At 38.5% G+C, this 16,428-nt stretch overlaps 1 protein-coding gene across 4 annotated transcripts in view; it reads right to left on the bottom strand.

The window, feature by feature from the left end:
- Positions 1–1,637: 1,637 nt before the first annotated feature.
- Positions 1,638–16,428, bottom strand: part of LOC124866891 (leucine-rich repeat-containing protein 49-like) — a 57,040-nt gene continuing 42,249 nt past the window's right edge. For all 4 annotated transcript variants that reach the window (XM_047362920.1, XM_047362921.1, XM_047362922.1 and 1 more), the window contains 5 exons: positions 12,532–12,766; positions 10,551–10,736; positions 9,513–9,622; positions 4,967–5,120; positions 1,638–2,384 (listed from right to left, as the gene is read on the bottom strand). In XM_047362920.1, coding sequence (XP_047218876.1) covers positions 2,169–2,384; positions 4,967–5,120; positions 9,513–9,622; positions 10,551–10,736; positions 12,532–12,766 — 901 coding nt within the window. In that variant the 3' untranslated portion in view covers positions 1,638–2,168. The remainder of the gene's footprint in view (positions 2,385–4,966; positions 5,121–9,512; positions 9,623–10,550; positions 10,737–12,531; positions 12,767–16,428) is intronic.

Here is a 16,428-nt window from a genome sequence, read left to right as displayed (position 1 = left end):
AAAACTGAGCAGCTAGTAAGACGTGGAATAAAAAAAGACTTACAGAAAAAAGGAAAAAATCATTACTTAGCAGATTAATGTTTTTGTCCTATTTAGGTCAAATATCTGTAAGCAAGGCACTAATCTCTGACAGAGCGCTGTACCTGTCAAGTACTTGGTGTTAGTATAAAGCTGTTAGAAACTTTCTTCCTCTTTAGTTTGAGGTATTTGAATGGGTTGGTGCTGTGTTCTCCCTCAATTTATCTGGGGTTAAAAGAGTTTCTTTGGGAGGGCTTAAGCAAAGGTGAGCAAGAACATAAGAGAAACAGGTGAAGCCTCTACCTTCAGGGACATTCCAGCGTTAACGGTTCGCAGAGGAGTTTTCATTATTTGTTTGACCTGCTCAGCTCAAACCTGCACAGAAAACCGCCTCGGTCATGAGTTATTATGTCTCATTAGATAGCTTGTTGACAATTTTTAGTTTTAGAGAGGTGTATGTCAGTCAAAATAAGGTGTTAGAACAGCATCACACTGAGCAGTTAAGCTGTTCAGTGTGATGCGTCTCTCTTTTTACCACTCAATCTGCTTCTGATTTGTTAAGCAATCCCTCATGACAACTCCTTCTCCTAAAGTGCCTCCTCTCAATAAGACGGAACATTTTGACTCAGACAGAACCCAAAAATGTATCCGAACTGGGTCAGAGAGGACTGGTCCAACTTTGGAGATCTAATTGTGATAAATGTTTTTGTTTACATTGCATACTCTGCTGTGTGTGTGCACAATATGTCTGCAAAATTTGCCGTGTTTTTCCTTTTTAATGGTCATTGAGGCTCCATCGGCCTAATCCAGTAAACGTTTCTAGGGAAATTTAAACTTTAGTATTTGTTGTTTGGTTCTTCATGATGCAAAGTTGGGAACCTCCAGACATCCAAAGCCTGCAGCAGAACAGTGCTGCAGGGTTCTGACACACACCGACCGAACAAGCTGTTTGTCGAGTGACCCAGTCGATCAACTAAGGAAGAAATCGGGACTGTGGGAAACCCACAGAGAGAGAACCATGTCAGACAGAAGTAAGGCACTCTTCTGAGTTTTATGGCAGTTCTGGTACCAAAAGCTGACAAATGAAGGCGGGTTACAACTCTTGGTCATGTCTTTTTTTATAGGCACTTCTAGATTAAAGTAAGTATTATCAGATACAATAGACTTTATTGATCTCACAATGGAGAAATTAACTTGTTAATTTCTCAGTAATAACTCAGATTAAGGCATGATTCTCCTATCCTTCAGGCCTCCGTAAGATCAACAAACCTTTAATAAATGTTAGACGTTTCATTAAATTACACAATAATTTGAACATATATATATATATATTTTTTTGTTTAAATTACACGTTTAATTAGTGTGCAGAATAGAATTAGCTTAATTGCTTTGTTTTATTTATTTTAGTTTTTTGTCTGTTTCCTTTGTCTAAATAATCACATTGAAAAGTCAAGAATTCATCCCTCAGGTCGATTTTCATAGATTATGAGACTAATGAGACTAACTGGTTTTACATATTAAAATTTACATACAATTAAACTAATCTGACTGAATACCTAAAATGTTTGTGGCAACATTTCCAGAAAAAACAACAATTAAAACTATGCACTGAAACTCCATGATAATGCAGAATCTTTTAATCCTAAGTACAATACAGAAAGTCAGTAGTAAACAGAAAAGACCGTGTCTTCGTCTGTGCCCTTTCATTCATGTCAGGCAGGAGGGAGTGAGAGGATGATACATGATGCTGATTAGAAGAAAAATCCTTCAATTTTCCAGAAAAAGAGACACGGGTGATTTTCAGCAGAGGACGGTGACAGTGCAGGAATTCATTCACAAGGCTTTTAAAGTGCAGAGAATATTTTAGGGTAGTCAGTGCACCACAAGTCAGAAAGTCCTTTAAAACTTCCTTAGGCTCCACACTGTGAGGAACGGAATCAGTGAAAATCTACATTCAGTCAAGATGTGCTGACAATTTTACACACATCTTTATAAGTCTACATCCATCTCAAAATGGACCTCCGACTAATAACTGATAAAATCAAAAGGAGATGAAATGCCTAGAGAAATTTAAAATGAGAAAAGTAGCAGGGAGCAATGTCCACATTTGGTCATGTGTATGTGATCTAAGGGTGAACCTTTGGTCCTTTTCACTTGGTCTCGGTGAGCTTTGCTAGACTGGCTTGGCGGAAGGCTCCTCTGTCCCTCATCTCCAACACGCAGTCCCTCACCATTTCCGCAAACATGGATGGCCACAGCTGGTGTAACGCCTCACCCTTCAGATTGGTGTCTGACGCCCTTTTGACCAACTCCTGGAGGTACTGCTCTATCACGGCGGCACGCTCTGATGACTCCACAGTGCCCTCCTGTGATGAGATAAGAGTATTAGCTCTGCAAATTCAAGTTTATAAAAATTGGATTAACAGTACTGCCATTTTTTTGCATAAACTTTAAAAACCATACATCTCCTTATTGAACAAAGAAAAAAGCTGGTAAAACTTTGGTAACACACATGTGATCATTAAACTAAACAGTTACCCATACATTAAATAAACAAAAAATGTTTCAATAGAAATTTAGATATCTGACCCTTAACTGAGATTTAACAATTCAATAAGTTAAATATATGAAAATATACCAAATATACTACCAAATATACTACTACTTTAAATTAGGCAGTTTCAAAAGCTTTTGCAGATAATGTGTGGAGCTGACCAAGAGATGAGCTAAGTAGAATGAAGAATAGCAAGAGTTCAGGAGGAACTCGTATGTTCCTCCACTTGATCCTCAAAAGAGTAAGAGAAGAATGTGAAGAGAACCCAAAAACACGGTTTACATTTTTTGATTAGATGATGTTGTTGATACAGCGTGCCATGCCATCTGATATACAGCCTGTGGTAATACTTGTGACAGTAGATCACTGGAAAAGCCCGAAAAGGACAGCTTCAGATTTTAAATCAGATTATAGCCTTGTTTTCTCATGAGGATAAGCGTGTGACTAATACATGCAAAGTCAAACCTTTGAAATATGAGCTGAACACATTGTTACTTATTGCTAAAGTTGTTTTGAATACAGTCAGGCATGTGTTGGCTACCAGCATCAAGGCATGCCAGTTTCAAAACTGCTAAAGTTAAAAAGATCCTTTTAATGAACTGCCAGTAAAAATGTCGGGTTGATCAGGGTTTTCTGTGGCTGTATGTAGTATAGATTATTGCGGCCTGCCCTTCCTCACCTTTTGCGGTTTACTGAGCTGGCTTTTCCGGAGAACTTCACTGTTGGAAAAATATTACATTGCGAAAAACACAAAAAGTCATGGTGTGGAAACTAAAGGAGCGCCATCCATCATTATTATTAAAGCAACACTGTTTTAAACAGTTGGCACTTACTGCTGTTCTGTGAAGCAGGTATTTTTACTCAAAGTTATCATACCACGAGAATCACATATCGGCTCATGTCTAAACACGTGGTATCCTTTATAACCTGTCGCATTATTGCATATCAGCCTTGCATTTCTATGGTGTATCAAGATAAGTAAGTCAAATGCTTTAAGGGACTCTAACAGCAGGACAGTCCAACCATTTTCTGACAATTAAGACAATAATTATTTGACCACTTTGGCATTCTCATAGACTGTTTATAGACTGTTGATTGTTCATCACTAGATGGTCAGGCCATGCTTATGTATAGAGAAACAAAAAACTAGAACAATCCAGACTTTATAGGACACTGAATTTTAAACCCTGCATCTTAATTCTTCACAATCACTATATGAAACAGGGCCACATCATAAATGGCATATCCTTCATAGCTACCATGACAGCATGTTTCACATAATGTGCTTTGCTTCCTTAAGCTTAGACCCCCTTTATTTACGTTTTTAAATACGACAACATACAGGTCCTTCTCAAAATATTAGCATATTGTGATAAAGTTCATTATTTTCCATTATGTCATGATGAAAATTTAACATTCATATATTTTAGATTCATTGCACACTAACTGAAATATTTCAGGTCTTTTATTGTCTTAATACGGATGATTTTGGCATACAGCTCATGAAAACCCAAAATTCTTATCTCACAAAATTAGCATATTTCATCCGACCAATAAAAGAAAAGTGTTTTTAATACAAAAAATGTCAACCTTCAAATAATCATGTAGAGTTATGCACTCAATACTTGGTCGGGAATCCTTTTGCAGAAATGACTGCTTCAATGCGGCGTGGCATGGAGGCAATCAGCCCGTGGCACTGCTGAGGTCTCATGGAGGCCCAGGATGCTTCGATAGCGGCCTTTAGCTCATCCAGAGTGTTGGGTCTTGAGTCTCTCAACGTTCTCTTCACAATATCCCACAGATTCTCTATGGGGTTCAGGTCAGGAGAGTTGGCAGGCCAATTGAGCACAGTGATACCATGGTCGGTAAACCATTTACCAGTTGTTTTGGCACTGTGAGCAGGTACCAGGTAGTGCTGAAAAATGAAATCTTCATCTCCATAAAGCTTTTCAGCAGATGGAAGCATGAAGTGCTCCAAAATCTCCTGATAGCTAGCTGCATTGACCCTGCCCTTGATAAAACACAGTGGACCAACACCAGCAGCTGACACGGCACCCAGACCATCACTGACTGTGGGTACTTGACACTGGACTTCTGGGATTTTGGCATTTCCTTCTCCCCAGTCTTCCTCCAGACTCTGGCACCTTGATTTCCGAATGACATGCAGAATTTGCTTTCATCCAAAAAAAGTACTTTGGACCATTGAGCAACAGTCCAGTGCACAGTTTACCATTTAGTGTACCCCAAGTGAAGTGGACTTCTATTTTGCAGCTCAACAAGGTCTTGTTAGCTGTTAAAAGACAACAGTTGACATCTGAAGCTCCCATCAAACCACATGATGTTTTTCACACAACTGGGCTTCCGTATTGCCTTTGTCAATAAAACAGAACAAACCTCAGGGCTCTCTGCATTACAGTTTCTGCTTGGATAGTTGAAGAGCGCTCTGCTCAGGCCTTCACCGAGGAGCTTCCCATTTTCCCGCAGTTCTTCTGGACTCAGCCCTGCCCGCCGCCCACGCCCCTCCAATAGAAATTGCAGCTGCCTTTTCCTTTAGTGGAGACAGAGAAGCAAAAGGAGTGGGTCAGATTGAAGAAACTACCAGACAAGCAGCAGCAGCAAGTGAGCAAAACCAATAAAATAGCACCTTCTCATATACAGTACAGACCAAAAGTTTGGACACACCTTCTCATTCAAAGAGTTTTCTTTATTTTCATGACTATGAATATTGTAGCTTCACCCTGAAGGCATCAAAACTATGAATTAACACATGTGGAATTATATACTGAACAAAAAAGTGTGAAACAACTGAAAATATGTCTTATATTCTAGGTTCTTCAAAGTAGCCACCTTTTGCTTTGATTACTGCTCCGCATACTCTTGGCATTCTGTTGATGAGCTTCAAGAGGTAGTCACCTGAAATGGTTTTCCAACACTCTTGAAGGAGTTCCCAGAGATGCTTAGCACTTGTTGGCCCTTTTGCCTTCACTCTGCGGTCCACCTCACCCCAAACCATCTCGATTGGGTTCAGGTCCAGTGACTGTGGAGGCAAGGTCATCTGGCGCAGCACCCCATCACTCTCCTTCTTGGTCAAATAGCCCTTACACAGCCTGGAGGTGTGTTTGGGGTCATTGTCCTGTTGAAAAATAAATGATGGTCCAACTAAACGCAAACCAGATGGAATAGCATGCCGCTGCAAGATGCTGTGGTAGCCATGCTGGTTCAGTATGCCTTCAATTTTGAATAAATCCTCAACAGTGTCACCATCAAAGCACACCCACACCATCACACCTCCTCCTCCATGCTTCACGGTGGGAACCAGGCATGCAGAGTCCATCCGTTCACCTCTTCTGCGCCGCACAAAGACACGGTGGTTGGAACCAAAGATCTCAAACTTGGACTCATCAGACCAAAGCACAGATTTCCACTGGTCTAATGTCCATTCCTTGTGGTCTTAAGCCCAAACAAGTCTCTTCTGCTTGTTGCCTGTCCTCAGCAGTGGTTTCCTAGCAGCTATTTTACCATGAAGGCCTGATTCACACAGTCTCTTCTTAACAGTTGTTCTAGAGATGTGTCTGCTGCTAGAACTCTGTGTGGTATTGACCTGTTCTCTAATCTGAGCTGCTGTTAACCTGTGATTTCTGAGGCTGGTGACTCGGATGAACTTATCATCCGCAGCAAAGGCGGCACTTGGTCTTCCTTTCTTGGGGCGGTCCTCATGTGAGCCAGTTTCTTTGTAGCACTTGATGGTTTTTGTGACTGCACTTGAGGACACTTTCAAAGTTTTCCCAATTGTTCGGACTGACTGACCTTCATTTCTTAAAGTAGTGATGGCCACTCGTTTTTCTTTACTTAGCTGCTATTTCTTGCCATAATACAAATTCTAACAGTCTATTCAGTAGGACTATCAGCTGTGTACTGTATCCACCTCCTGCACAACACAACTGATGGTCCCAACCCAATTTATAAGGCTTGAAATCCCACTTATTAAACCTGACAGGGCACACCTGTGAAGTGAAAACCATTTCAGGTGACTACCTCTTGAAGCTCATCAACAGAATGACAAGAGTGTGCAGAGCAGTAATCAAAGCAAAAGGTGGCTACTTTGAAGAACCTAGAATATAAGACATATTTTCAGTTGTTTCACACTTTTTTGTTCAGTATATAATTCCACATGTGTTAATTCATTTTTTTGATGCCTTCAGTGTGAAGCTACAATATTCATAGTCATGCAAATAAAGAAAACTCTTTGAATGAGGTGTGTCCAAACTTTTGGTCTGTACTGTAAATGCTTTAAAACTGTTTTTTTTTTTTTTTTTTTTGTTTTTTAAGAAATAATAAAGATAAATAGTCAAAATATCTATCAGGGATTTCAAACACCAAATCCATCAATTACATGTAAATATGGGTCATTTGAATAAATTTCAATAAACATCATAGTTTAAACTTTATTTTTTATCAGACAGCTACACTTAAAGGAATTATGTAAACTACACCAAATGTTTCTATCAGTATAAAATCTCATGTGATAAAGCTTTGTACTAACATGTTCAGCAGGTCAGTGCCAGGATGCTTAAAATGACAGAGCAGGCTAGAGGCAAACATTCCACCTTAGATGACATAGTGTGTGAAAAGCATGTGAAAGTGTCTGTGTCGGTCAAAACCCATCACTGTGTAGAAATTAGTTTTATACAAACCACCAAGCTCAAATCACAGCAATGCAAATTTATTTTTACTGTAAATAAAAAATCCATTTCAAATTATTTTTCTTTTTTTCTCGCGTGTCGTGTCACGAAACGTCAGGCATAGCAAATGAGCAGCTGGTTGTCTACCTGTGCCAGGGCAGCTTTGCTGTACAAAAAGAATATCTGGAGATAGTATATGTGAATGCTTGATTTTAAAAATTATTTACAAATACAAATCTCAAAATATCCCAATTAGTGAATAAAATCCACCTGTATGTAATCTAATTTCTGGATGAACACTGCTGCTCTGTGAAGAGATTTGTTAGAGAACATTACTGAACAAATATCATCACGAAGAGCAAAGAACACAGAAGACAGATCTGGGATAAAATAGTGGAAACGTTTTGTTGTGTATGATGGCGTTGGTCACTTTCAAACATCCAGTGCAGAATGCTCCACGAAAAGACTTTTATTCCAACCAGGCCCATATCGAAAAACACAGATCTGTGCACTGACCTGGAGGAATCTTTTGCCGAATGTCAAAGAATCGCTGTTAAGCACAGCTTCTTTTATAGACTTCCAGACAGCACATACACTACCGTATTTGGTATTCCCCACCATGTAGCTCTAACTTTAAGCACAGTCTTTTTCTACAGGCACACACTTTACATATTTGGCAACCCCTAGCCTGTGGCTTCGACTGTCTTTAAGTATGTTCAGGTATTCATGACTTGCCTTTTTGTCTAACCCTTAGCCTAGGGTTCTGGCTTATAAATCTGCTCCAAGCCCAACCTGAGGCCTCAAGATCTAATGTGTTTAAAGTTTAAACACTGTTTAAACTGTGGTTAAGTTAAGAAACAATATCTCAAGCTTTAAACGTGTTCCAAAGCACTGTTTAGTCCATCATCCGAAAATGTGAAAGGGCACAGCTGAAAAACCTATCAAGATATGTCTGTCGAGGTGAACTCAGAAGGCGAGGCAAGAAGAGCATTAATCAGAGAAGCACTCATAGTAACTGGAGGAGCTGCAGGGATTTACCGCAGAAAGGACACCAAAAAACTGTGGAAAAGGATGCTCTTGTCAAAAACTAGATGCAGGTTAACTTTATTTACTGATCAGGTGACTTCTGAAGCCAAGTAGATACACTGGATTTTTTTGGGGCGGAATCAGAGTAAAAGGGGCTGAATGCAAGTGCATATCATACTTTTAAATTTTTTACCCATGGAAATAAAAAAAAACTGTATATCCTGTACAATTATGGACTATTTTTGATGATCTATGACATAAAATCCCAATAAAATTCATTAAACTTGTGGTTGTAGTCTGACAAAATGTAAAAATGTTTAAACGGTTTGAATACATTTTTGAACCAAAAGTATGTTTTCTGCAATGAGATTCAAAACTGTAACAACTGAATGAAAACGACTAATGAAGTAGATCTTCTGCGGGCAGATTAGGACTAAGACAATAATATAAAAATGACAGGCCTCAGGCTGTGCACAAATTAGGCTGTGAGATGCAGATAAAAGGTGGGCCCAAGCAGTTTGAAACTGACTTTCTATTTCAGAATCCTTCTCAGAGAGTAACTGAATATCCAGAGAAAGCTTCAACATGTCCACTGTGAAGGTGATATTATGCTACAGCACTACAGAACAGGACAAACTTAAGGAAGGGTTTTTATTTAAATATGTATTATGTTGATTATTGCCACACAAATTTCGTCCAAATTTACATTTGCACAGTGTTTAATTAAATTACTGAACTGAATAGCTTCAAATATGGCAACGACAATGTAAATTGACAGGAATGTAGGTACAAATGTTTAACTGCTCTTTATATTTAGTGTTTGCCTCAACTGAGCTTTTTTTAGAGCCATTTGAATGCCATCTTGTGCGTGACAAGTGGAGCAGATTCTGGATTCGTGAGGATTCTTTTTGTTGACCCAGAGTGACAAACCTCGAGACTTATCTGGCTGGAAGGAATGTTTGTGTCCAAGTGCCAAGTACCCGCCCTTACCCTGAGACACAAAGTCTAATTCCTCTGGCTCCTCTGTGCCAGTCTCTGTCTCATAGCTACACACACAGATGCAGAAATGTATACTCGCACAATGCTACACACAGACATGAACGCACATGTACAGAAGCCTACATATTCAGACGCTGAAACTCATTTAAGAATCCAAACAATCTTGATTCATCTAAACAAATACCTCACACGGTCTGAAACAGTCCACTGAGCATCTGATACCAAGCTCTCACCTGGACTCTTCTAGCAGCAAGAGGAGCCGGCAACGTGGGGTTTCGGTGGCTGCTATGTGGCCCAATGTCCCAAACACCCGCTCTGCAGCAATCACATCATTCATGGTCACCTAAGATCAACAAAAAAGTTCACTGATTGGATTTCTATGTATGTTTTTACAGTGGACTTAGAACCTAAAACATTCAAGTCTCTCTTTTATTCTTTATTAGGCACATTAACAATATAACAGAGAGGAGACAAAGGTTTGATTACAGGCAATGGTTTAGTTTTGTCAAAACATATTTTTAATGTTAAGGTACTAGTGTTATATAATATATATAGTATGACAATATATTATAGAAAGATGCTGACCTTCAGTCTGTCATGAGTAAAGATATAGTTGGATACAATTAGGTGTGTACTTTATGCATTTCAAGCAGAAAAGTTAAATGAGAAAGTACACAATATTTAATGTGTCTATGAGTCACTATTTGTTTCACAAACGTGCTCATCTGTGATATACTGCTTTCTCTTTTTGAAAAAAAACAAAAAACAGCATTTTTATTTTACTTATACCATCAGGAGAGAATGACTTTTACTGCATATTTTTGTTTGGTTTCCAAAACAAGGAAAGCCCACCTATTTTAGTCAGATTCTTTGAACCACATCTCAATACAATTACAGCTGGAAGTCTTTTGGGGTACATCTCTACCAGTTTTGCACATTTTCCTTGACAGACTTTTTTTTTCTCCCATAAAGACCAGATTTGTGCAGGGCATACATGATAGCTGTCCTGCCAACCTATCCCCACCTGAGCAGTGGCTCTATGCAGGTCCTACAGAGTTTCCAATGTTATCTTGGCTGCTGTGGAGATGAGCCATATTCAAACTTTCCAAAACATTATCCCTAAGCTGTTTGGGATTTTTCTTTGTCTGTATGAAGCTGATGTTTGTGGTTGTAGTGTGACAAAAATGAGAAAACTCCAACAGGTATAAATACCTCTGCATGCATTGTTCATACAACAGTTGGTCTGCGCTGAAACATAAGCCAGTCCTTACCTCCTGGCCATTGATTTTTTGAAGGTTGAAGTGGTAGAGTCGGTAGATGATGAATGAGCGCCACAAAGCCATACTGACCACTGGGTTGCCTTCTGGATGAATGGTCAGTTGATCCAGACGCCGCACCTGAGCCAGAGCAGCAAGCTGGGGGAGACGGCTGATGTTGGTTTCCAGGAATATCAGGTGCTATTGAGGAAAAGAAAACAAGTTCTAGTTCAGTTTTTTTTTATAATTAGTTAAAATACCAAACAAAATAAAGGATAGCACTATGCTTTAGGCTAAAAATTGAAAATGGATATTCAGTGTCTTTCAATATCTGGCAATTTAAAGTTTAGATGATACGATGAATTAATGTAATGGTTTTATTTTTGAAAGACCCATTACCTAATTAAGGACAGACAAAGAGTGAAAATCTGCCTATCAAAGCAAGTGCAGATAACAAGCCAGCTTTCTAACTTTTGGAGTTGCAACAGTCAGGTTTATCCTGACCAAAATCTACATTTCTAACAACTATACGACATAACAGAGACAAAAATATGCTGCTGATAGAGGCAGCAATTTCAACCCAGCAGAAAATGAAGGAATTACATCCCAAATTATCCATCAAAGAATATACCCCTGATTACTTATCTGCTTTATTTATTTCAAATTATTGATGTAACCATGTTTTCTGGTGGGAAGTTTCTGCTGTTGATTATTCATTATTAAGAATATCTGTTATCTGACTTTTACTAAATTAAAAAATGTTTCAAAGTGCCATTGGTTGATTAATCAAAATGGTGGAAGTTCTTAGTTTTTATGCATATATGTGTTGGGACCCCACAGCCATGGTTACAAAATGAAAGGCCAGTACGAACCTTTCTGGAACTTTCAAAATAAATCGCATTAACCTACTTACAGCCCAGCCAGTAAAAGTGGTAACAGCGGACTTCCCGTGACGTCACTGTCCAAATAAAACACCGCTTTTGCAGAGATCCTGTCTCTTCCACACGGGTCCCTAAAGGAACTGGACGGAGGGACACAGCGCGCTAATGTCAGACATAAACTCTTCAAACTGGATCCAAGAGTGTCATATGATCACGCGATAATATGCACCAAGTTAAGTAGGAATGAATTGCTGTTTGTGTATCCGGTATTCATTCATGAACGGGGGTAATTAAGGTACAAGCGTGGTTTGACTTTTCTCTCAGAGGTCTACAGAAGCAAACTGTGTTCCAGAGAGTTCCCAGCAGAGACCCTGTCTCTACAACGCCAAGTGGAGCATCTAATCTTGCACTATGAATGGTTGCCTAAAGGTATACCAATTATTGCCTAATTTAGTTCCAAGACTAACTTAACTTCATTTCCAGATTTTTCAAGATAATCCTTGGTCCTCAAACATGAACATTGCATGGTAATGTTGCATCACTCTTTTTCTCATGGTTTTCAATCGTCTTTAATCAACTTGTTTATATTGTACATAGCCTATTAGTCTTCGTTATTCTTTAATTCTGCTTGGTAGTTTAGTTGGATTGTTTTAGCATAGTAAAGAGTTTGTTGATTGAAATATGTTTGACTTTGAGTTGACTTATTTTTGTTAATAAATTCTTGTATTTTAAGAAATTGTGTGAATTCATTCCATGTGTGTGCAGAGTTTATGCTGTTCAATAATGTCAGAGCTTGGCTCATCACTTTCAATTGTATCCTAATACCACCGCCTAATTGGGCTGGTATTCACAGGACAACCCTTAACAGACCGAAATATTATTTAATAAATATTAAAGTATTAATATTAAATAAAATATTCATATTCATAATTACAACATATGGAATAGAAAAGAAAAACATATTTTTCAGCAATTAACATGCCAATCACCAACAGAGAAAATACAGCCAATTCTAATATTCTAGCCGATTGATTTATTTCTACTCAGTTTATATTTCCCTATTTTAGTTTTGATGATATTTTGCAAACAGTTTTCCACAAAGCTTGTGATCTCACCGACAGATTTGGAAACTTGACTCTTATTCTCGGCAGTGTGGGAACAATGACGTCAAAGTTAATGAAGCGGAAGGCGATGACAGTGACGGCACCAGCAGTCTGAACACCCCAGCCTCTCTCCAGGGCCTCCAGAGCACCAAGTCCAAATAAACGCAGGGTGTCTCCTTCAAGCTCCGCCAGGTGACTGTCAGACAAGGACAAGCTCTGAACGCTGCCACTCCCTGTCTCCACAAGTCTGGAAAGAAAAACATGAAAACAACCAATTTGAAACAGAAGTGCAATGAAGGCTAGAAAATTGTTGCCTTGGCAAGTCTGAAGGCTAATCTTTAAGAAAAAAGGGTTGTTGATACAGCTGGTTAAAGAATGGGTAAGAGAAGGGATAGTCAGTGTCCTGGCTGTTTTGGTTAATAGCTGCTCTCTCCTCGCCTACACAACAGCTAAAGTGCCCATTTCCTGAGAAGAAAGTCCCGAGAGTAGAGAATCTAAGCAAGGCTCAAGCAGATGTTTAATTAGCAGCCTATGTACCCAGCTTTTTAGGTCTGCTCATACTCAAAACAGCATTCTTTATAGCAGGGTATCACTGTTCATATTGAGTTCAGGCCACGAACAAACTAATTACCAGTTTTCATATCACATACAATGATTGTGTGACCGAGAGCCAGAGTAGATAGACTAATCCTTAGATTACAGGAGTTTAATCCAAGGCTGTTCTTGTGATCAAGTTTTAGAAAGCCAATTTCTTGAATTCATAAAAGTAGTCAGAGCCAGATGACAACAAACAGTTCATACTATTAGGGCAAAAGAACAAAGATCTTTTTTGAGGAACCATAAGACTGGGTCTGTAGAGATGAACAAGAAATTTCTGCAAAATAAAAATTAGACTCACTTTGGGTAATTTTCTCCTATGAAACATCCCGCTGTGAATTTCTCTTATCATTTGAAAATTTTACTGTAAATCATATCTCAATCATAATAAAAATACATATCGAAGCACAAACACTCGCACTGACATCAACAGGGGGAAAATAAACCAGAAGTTCTTCAGAGTAAATTAATCTGTATTTTCTGTGTTCTTTCATGTTTATGTGTGGTTTTTTTTCCATCTACTTTTTCCTACAGTGATGTTTCTTTTATTATGTTAGACTGCAGTAAAACTCAGCAGTATGCGAGTAAACTGCTTGGAGTTCAAGATCATTTGGAGAACATAAAGCGTATGGGAGCTAGTTGTGAAGAGGTCCAGGTCAAGATTTTATGATAACCTAGTGTGATGTAATTTCCTTTTGACTTACTGATTGTTGGAGGGTTGTTTGTACAGCCACACAGAACAGGAGTGTATGCCACAACAGACGATGACCCTGATCAAGACCAAGCTTGGTCACTACACAATTGTTTTTTATTTAATTGTCATGAAAAATAGAGGCTCTTTACTGAAAATAACACACCAGATTGCAATGTGAAATTTATGCAGTGATTGTTTCCAGCCATGGCAAAAACAAGATGGTAAGATGGATGTGGTCTAATACGAAGCAGTAAATTAAGGATGATTTTTTATTCCCAACAAAATATCCTGCCAGGACATACAGAACCGTAGCACCACCCACCATTTCTCCACAGAATGATTGCCTGGCACCTTGCTTATGATAGCCCTAATCCTACCAGTTATTCCCACTATGCCTGCGGTACAGCCTACATTGCTGCCATTATTCCAGTCAACTACACAGAGAAAAAATAGGCAAATCAAATCACTTTACACTTTACTAAACAAAGCATTACCCCCACAATGGTTAACTTAGTGGTTTTGATTGCATTAACATTAATGACGTTTTAGAAGACATTTTGCATCTCTACTGCAGCAAAAAGCAAGTATTGGAATGCGAACTAGCTGCAAGTCTTAACGATTTGGAGATAGAGCATGAAATGTGAAGAAGGCACACAATAAGTGTGAGAAACTTGTGTGCACCTGGACAGGTGCCATCAATACTCTGCTCCATGTCTGATAAAGTTTCTCCATGATCAGGGCTGAAAGGTTGCCAGGTGGTTTTAGACTCTATTATGTCACTGCGCTACAGATAAATTATGAAGGAGGAGAACAAGGGACAGAAAATGATGTGAAAAAACCATGGTAGCAATAAACTCCAAATCTAATTCAGTTGGGTCTATCTCACTTAATCCCTCAGCACAAGTAAAAGGGACATCTGTCATCTCTAAAGAAGCTTAATCTTTCCAAGAAACATCCAATGCAGGCATTAATCAACTGGCTAAATACTGTGAGGCAGTCACACTGTCTGATTTCATGTCATTAAAACTTGGCATTCCATACTTTCATTAAAAGTGAAAACAAGTAGAGTCCCGGAGGCCGATGACTTTGACACACCATGTGTTGTTTTAAGATTTCACCCTTCATTAATGAATCTGGATAAACCTTTTTCCTCACCTTCCCTTCTCAACATATGTGCTTGACACATCCTACCTGTCTGCTGCCTTGAACTTTCTGCAAATGAAAAAGACATGACATCAGAGTCATGCTTTGGTAAATTGTGCTCCCATAAATAACAGCTTGATAACAACACAATCAGGCTCAGAGTGGCGTCAGCATTAACCTCAGTCTCCTTCTGATTTGTTGCCAAGTCGTGGTAGTTAATGTCAACCAGAGATGACATGGTGTCATCTGCTTTCTACATAAAAGAAAATTCTTCTGTATCCAACGAATCGCATATTCTGTTTAAACAAACTGAAGAAATTGTTTGAATGTGAGAACAATGATAAGTTTGCACACTGCTGCAGGTTTTAAGGCAAATTTCCACTATGATAAGTAAATGAAAGTGAAGAAATCCTGTACATGCTAATAGAAGCTAAAATGAAGGGCAGATAAAGTTGTAAAAATTGAAAGAAAACACAAACAAGAAGCAAAATGGGTCCAGCACTGAATATTTTGGTCGAATTTCTTGCAAATATTGGTGGTGTCTTCATCTTAAAGTCTGTACTTCTGCTTATTCAGACTTACATGTAATGGTAAAGTTCTAAAGCAAAGAATAGGTAGACAAAAACTTTGCAAATATACGTTTTAATTAGAAACTGTTAGATTAAATGTAACCTTGTATTAAATTTAGAAGTAAAAGAACTAAATAAGTCAAAATAAAGCTTTTTGTCCAGCTGGTTAATGTTCATAAAGAACCCCTGAGCTTCCTAAAAACTAATTTTGTTTAAATCTGATCTGCAGTGGTATTGCTTCCTAATATTGTTAAATGAAAGGTATGCCCAATATTTTGTCAGGTTTGAAACATTTCATAACAAAGTAGATTTAGTTTAACTATAGCAAATAAGCATATTCAAATAATAAGAATAAATGAAATATTTGCATTTATAGACCCTCTAAACACTTCATATATTTATTGACAGCATTTGAATCAAGACATTATGACAGTGTCTTGCAAAACCTTTTTTCACATGTTGTTTGTCAGAGAATATTAGTAAAAAATCTTCCTTATGGAAAAAGAGATCCATAACAAGTGTTTTGTTTGCCACAAGCCATGTAGGGGACACAGCAAACCCGTGGAAGAAGGTGCTCCAAATGAAGCTTTTTGGCCAACAACCAAAGCACCATATGTGGTGGAAAACTAATAATGCACATTACATCATGAAAACATCACCCCCCCCCTGAAACTTGAGTGTCAGACTTATGCTATGGGGATGTTTTTCTTCAACAGGAACAGGGAAGCTGGTCATGATTGATAGGAAGATGAATGGAACTAAATACAAGACAATCCTGTGAGAAAACCTGTTGATGGTTGCAAAAGACTTGAGACTTTGGTTCACTGTCATGACAACAACACCAAGCATACATCTAGAGTGGTTTAGATCAAAGCATATTCATCTATTAGAATGGTCCAGTCAAAG

Source organism: Girardinichthys multiradiatus, chromosome 4 (assembly GCF_021462225.1).
Source record: "Girardinichthys multiradiatus isolate DD_20200921_A chromosome 4, DD_fGirMul_XY1, whole genome shotgun sequence".
Classification (NCBI taxonomy): Eukaryota; Metazoa; Chordata; class Actinopteri; order Cyprinodontiformes; family Goodeidae; genus Girardinichthys; species Girardinichthys multiradiatus.
The sequence above is the reverse complement of the archived record's forward strand: the minus strand, read 5'-3'. Positions and strand labels throughout refer to the sequence as shown.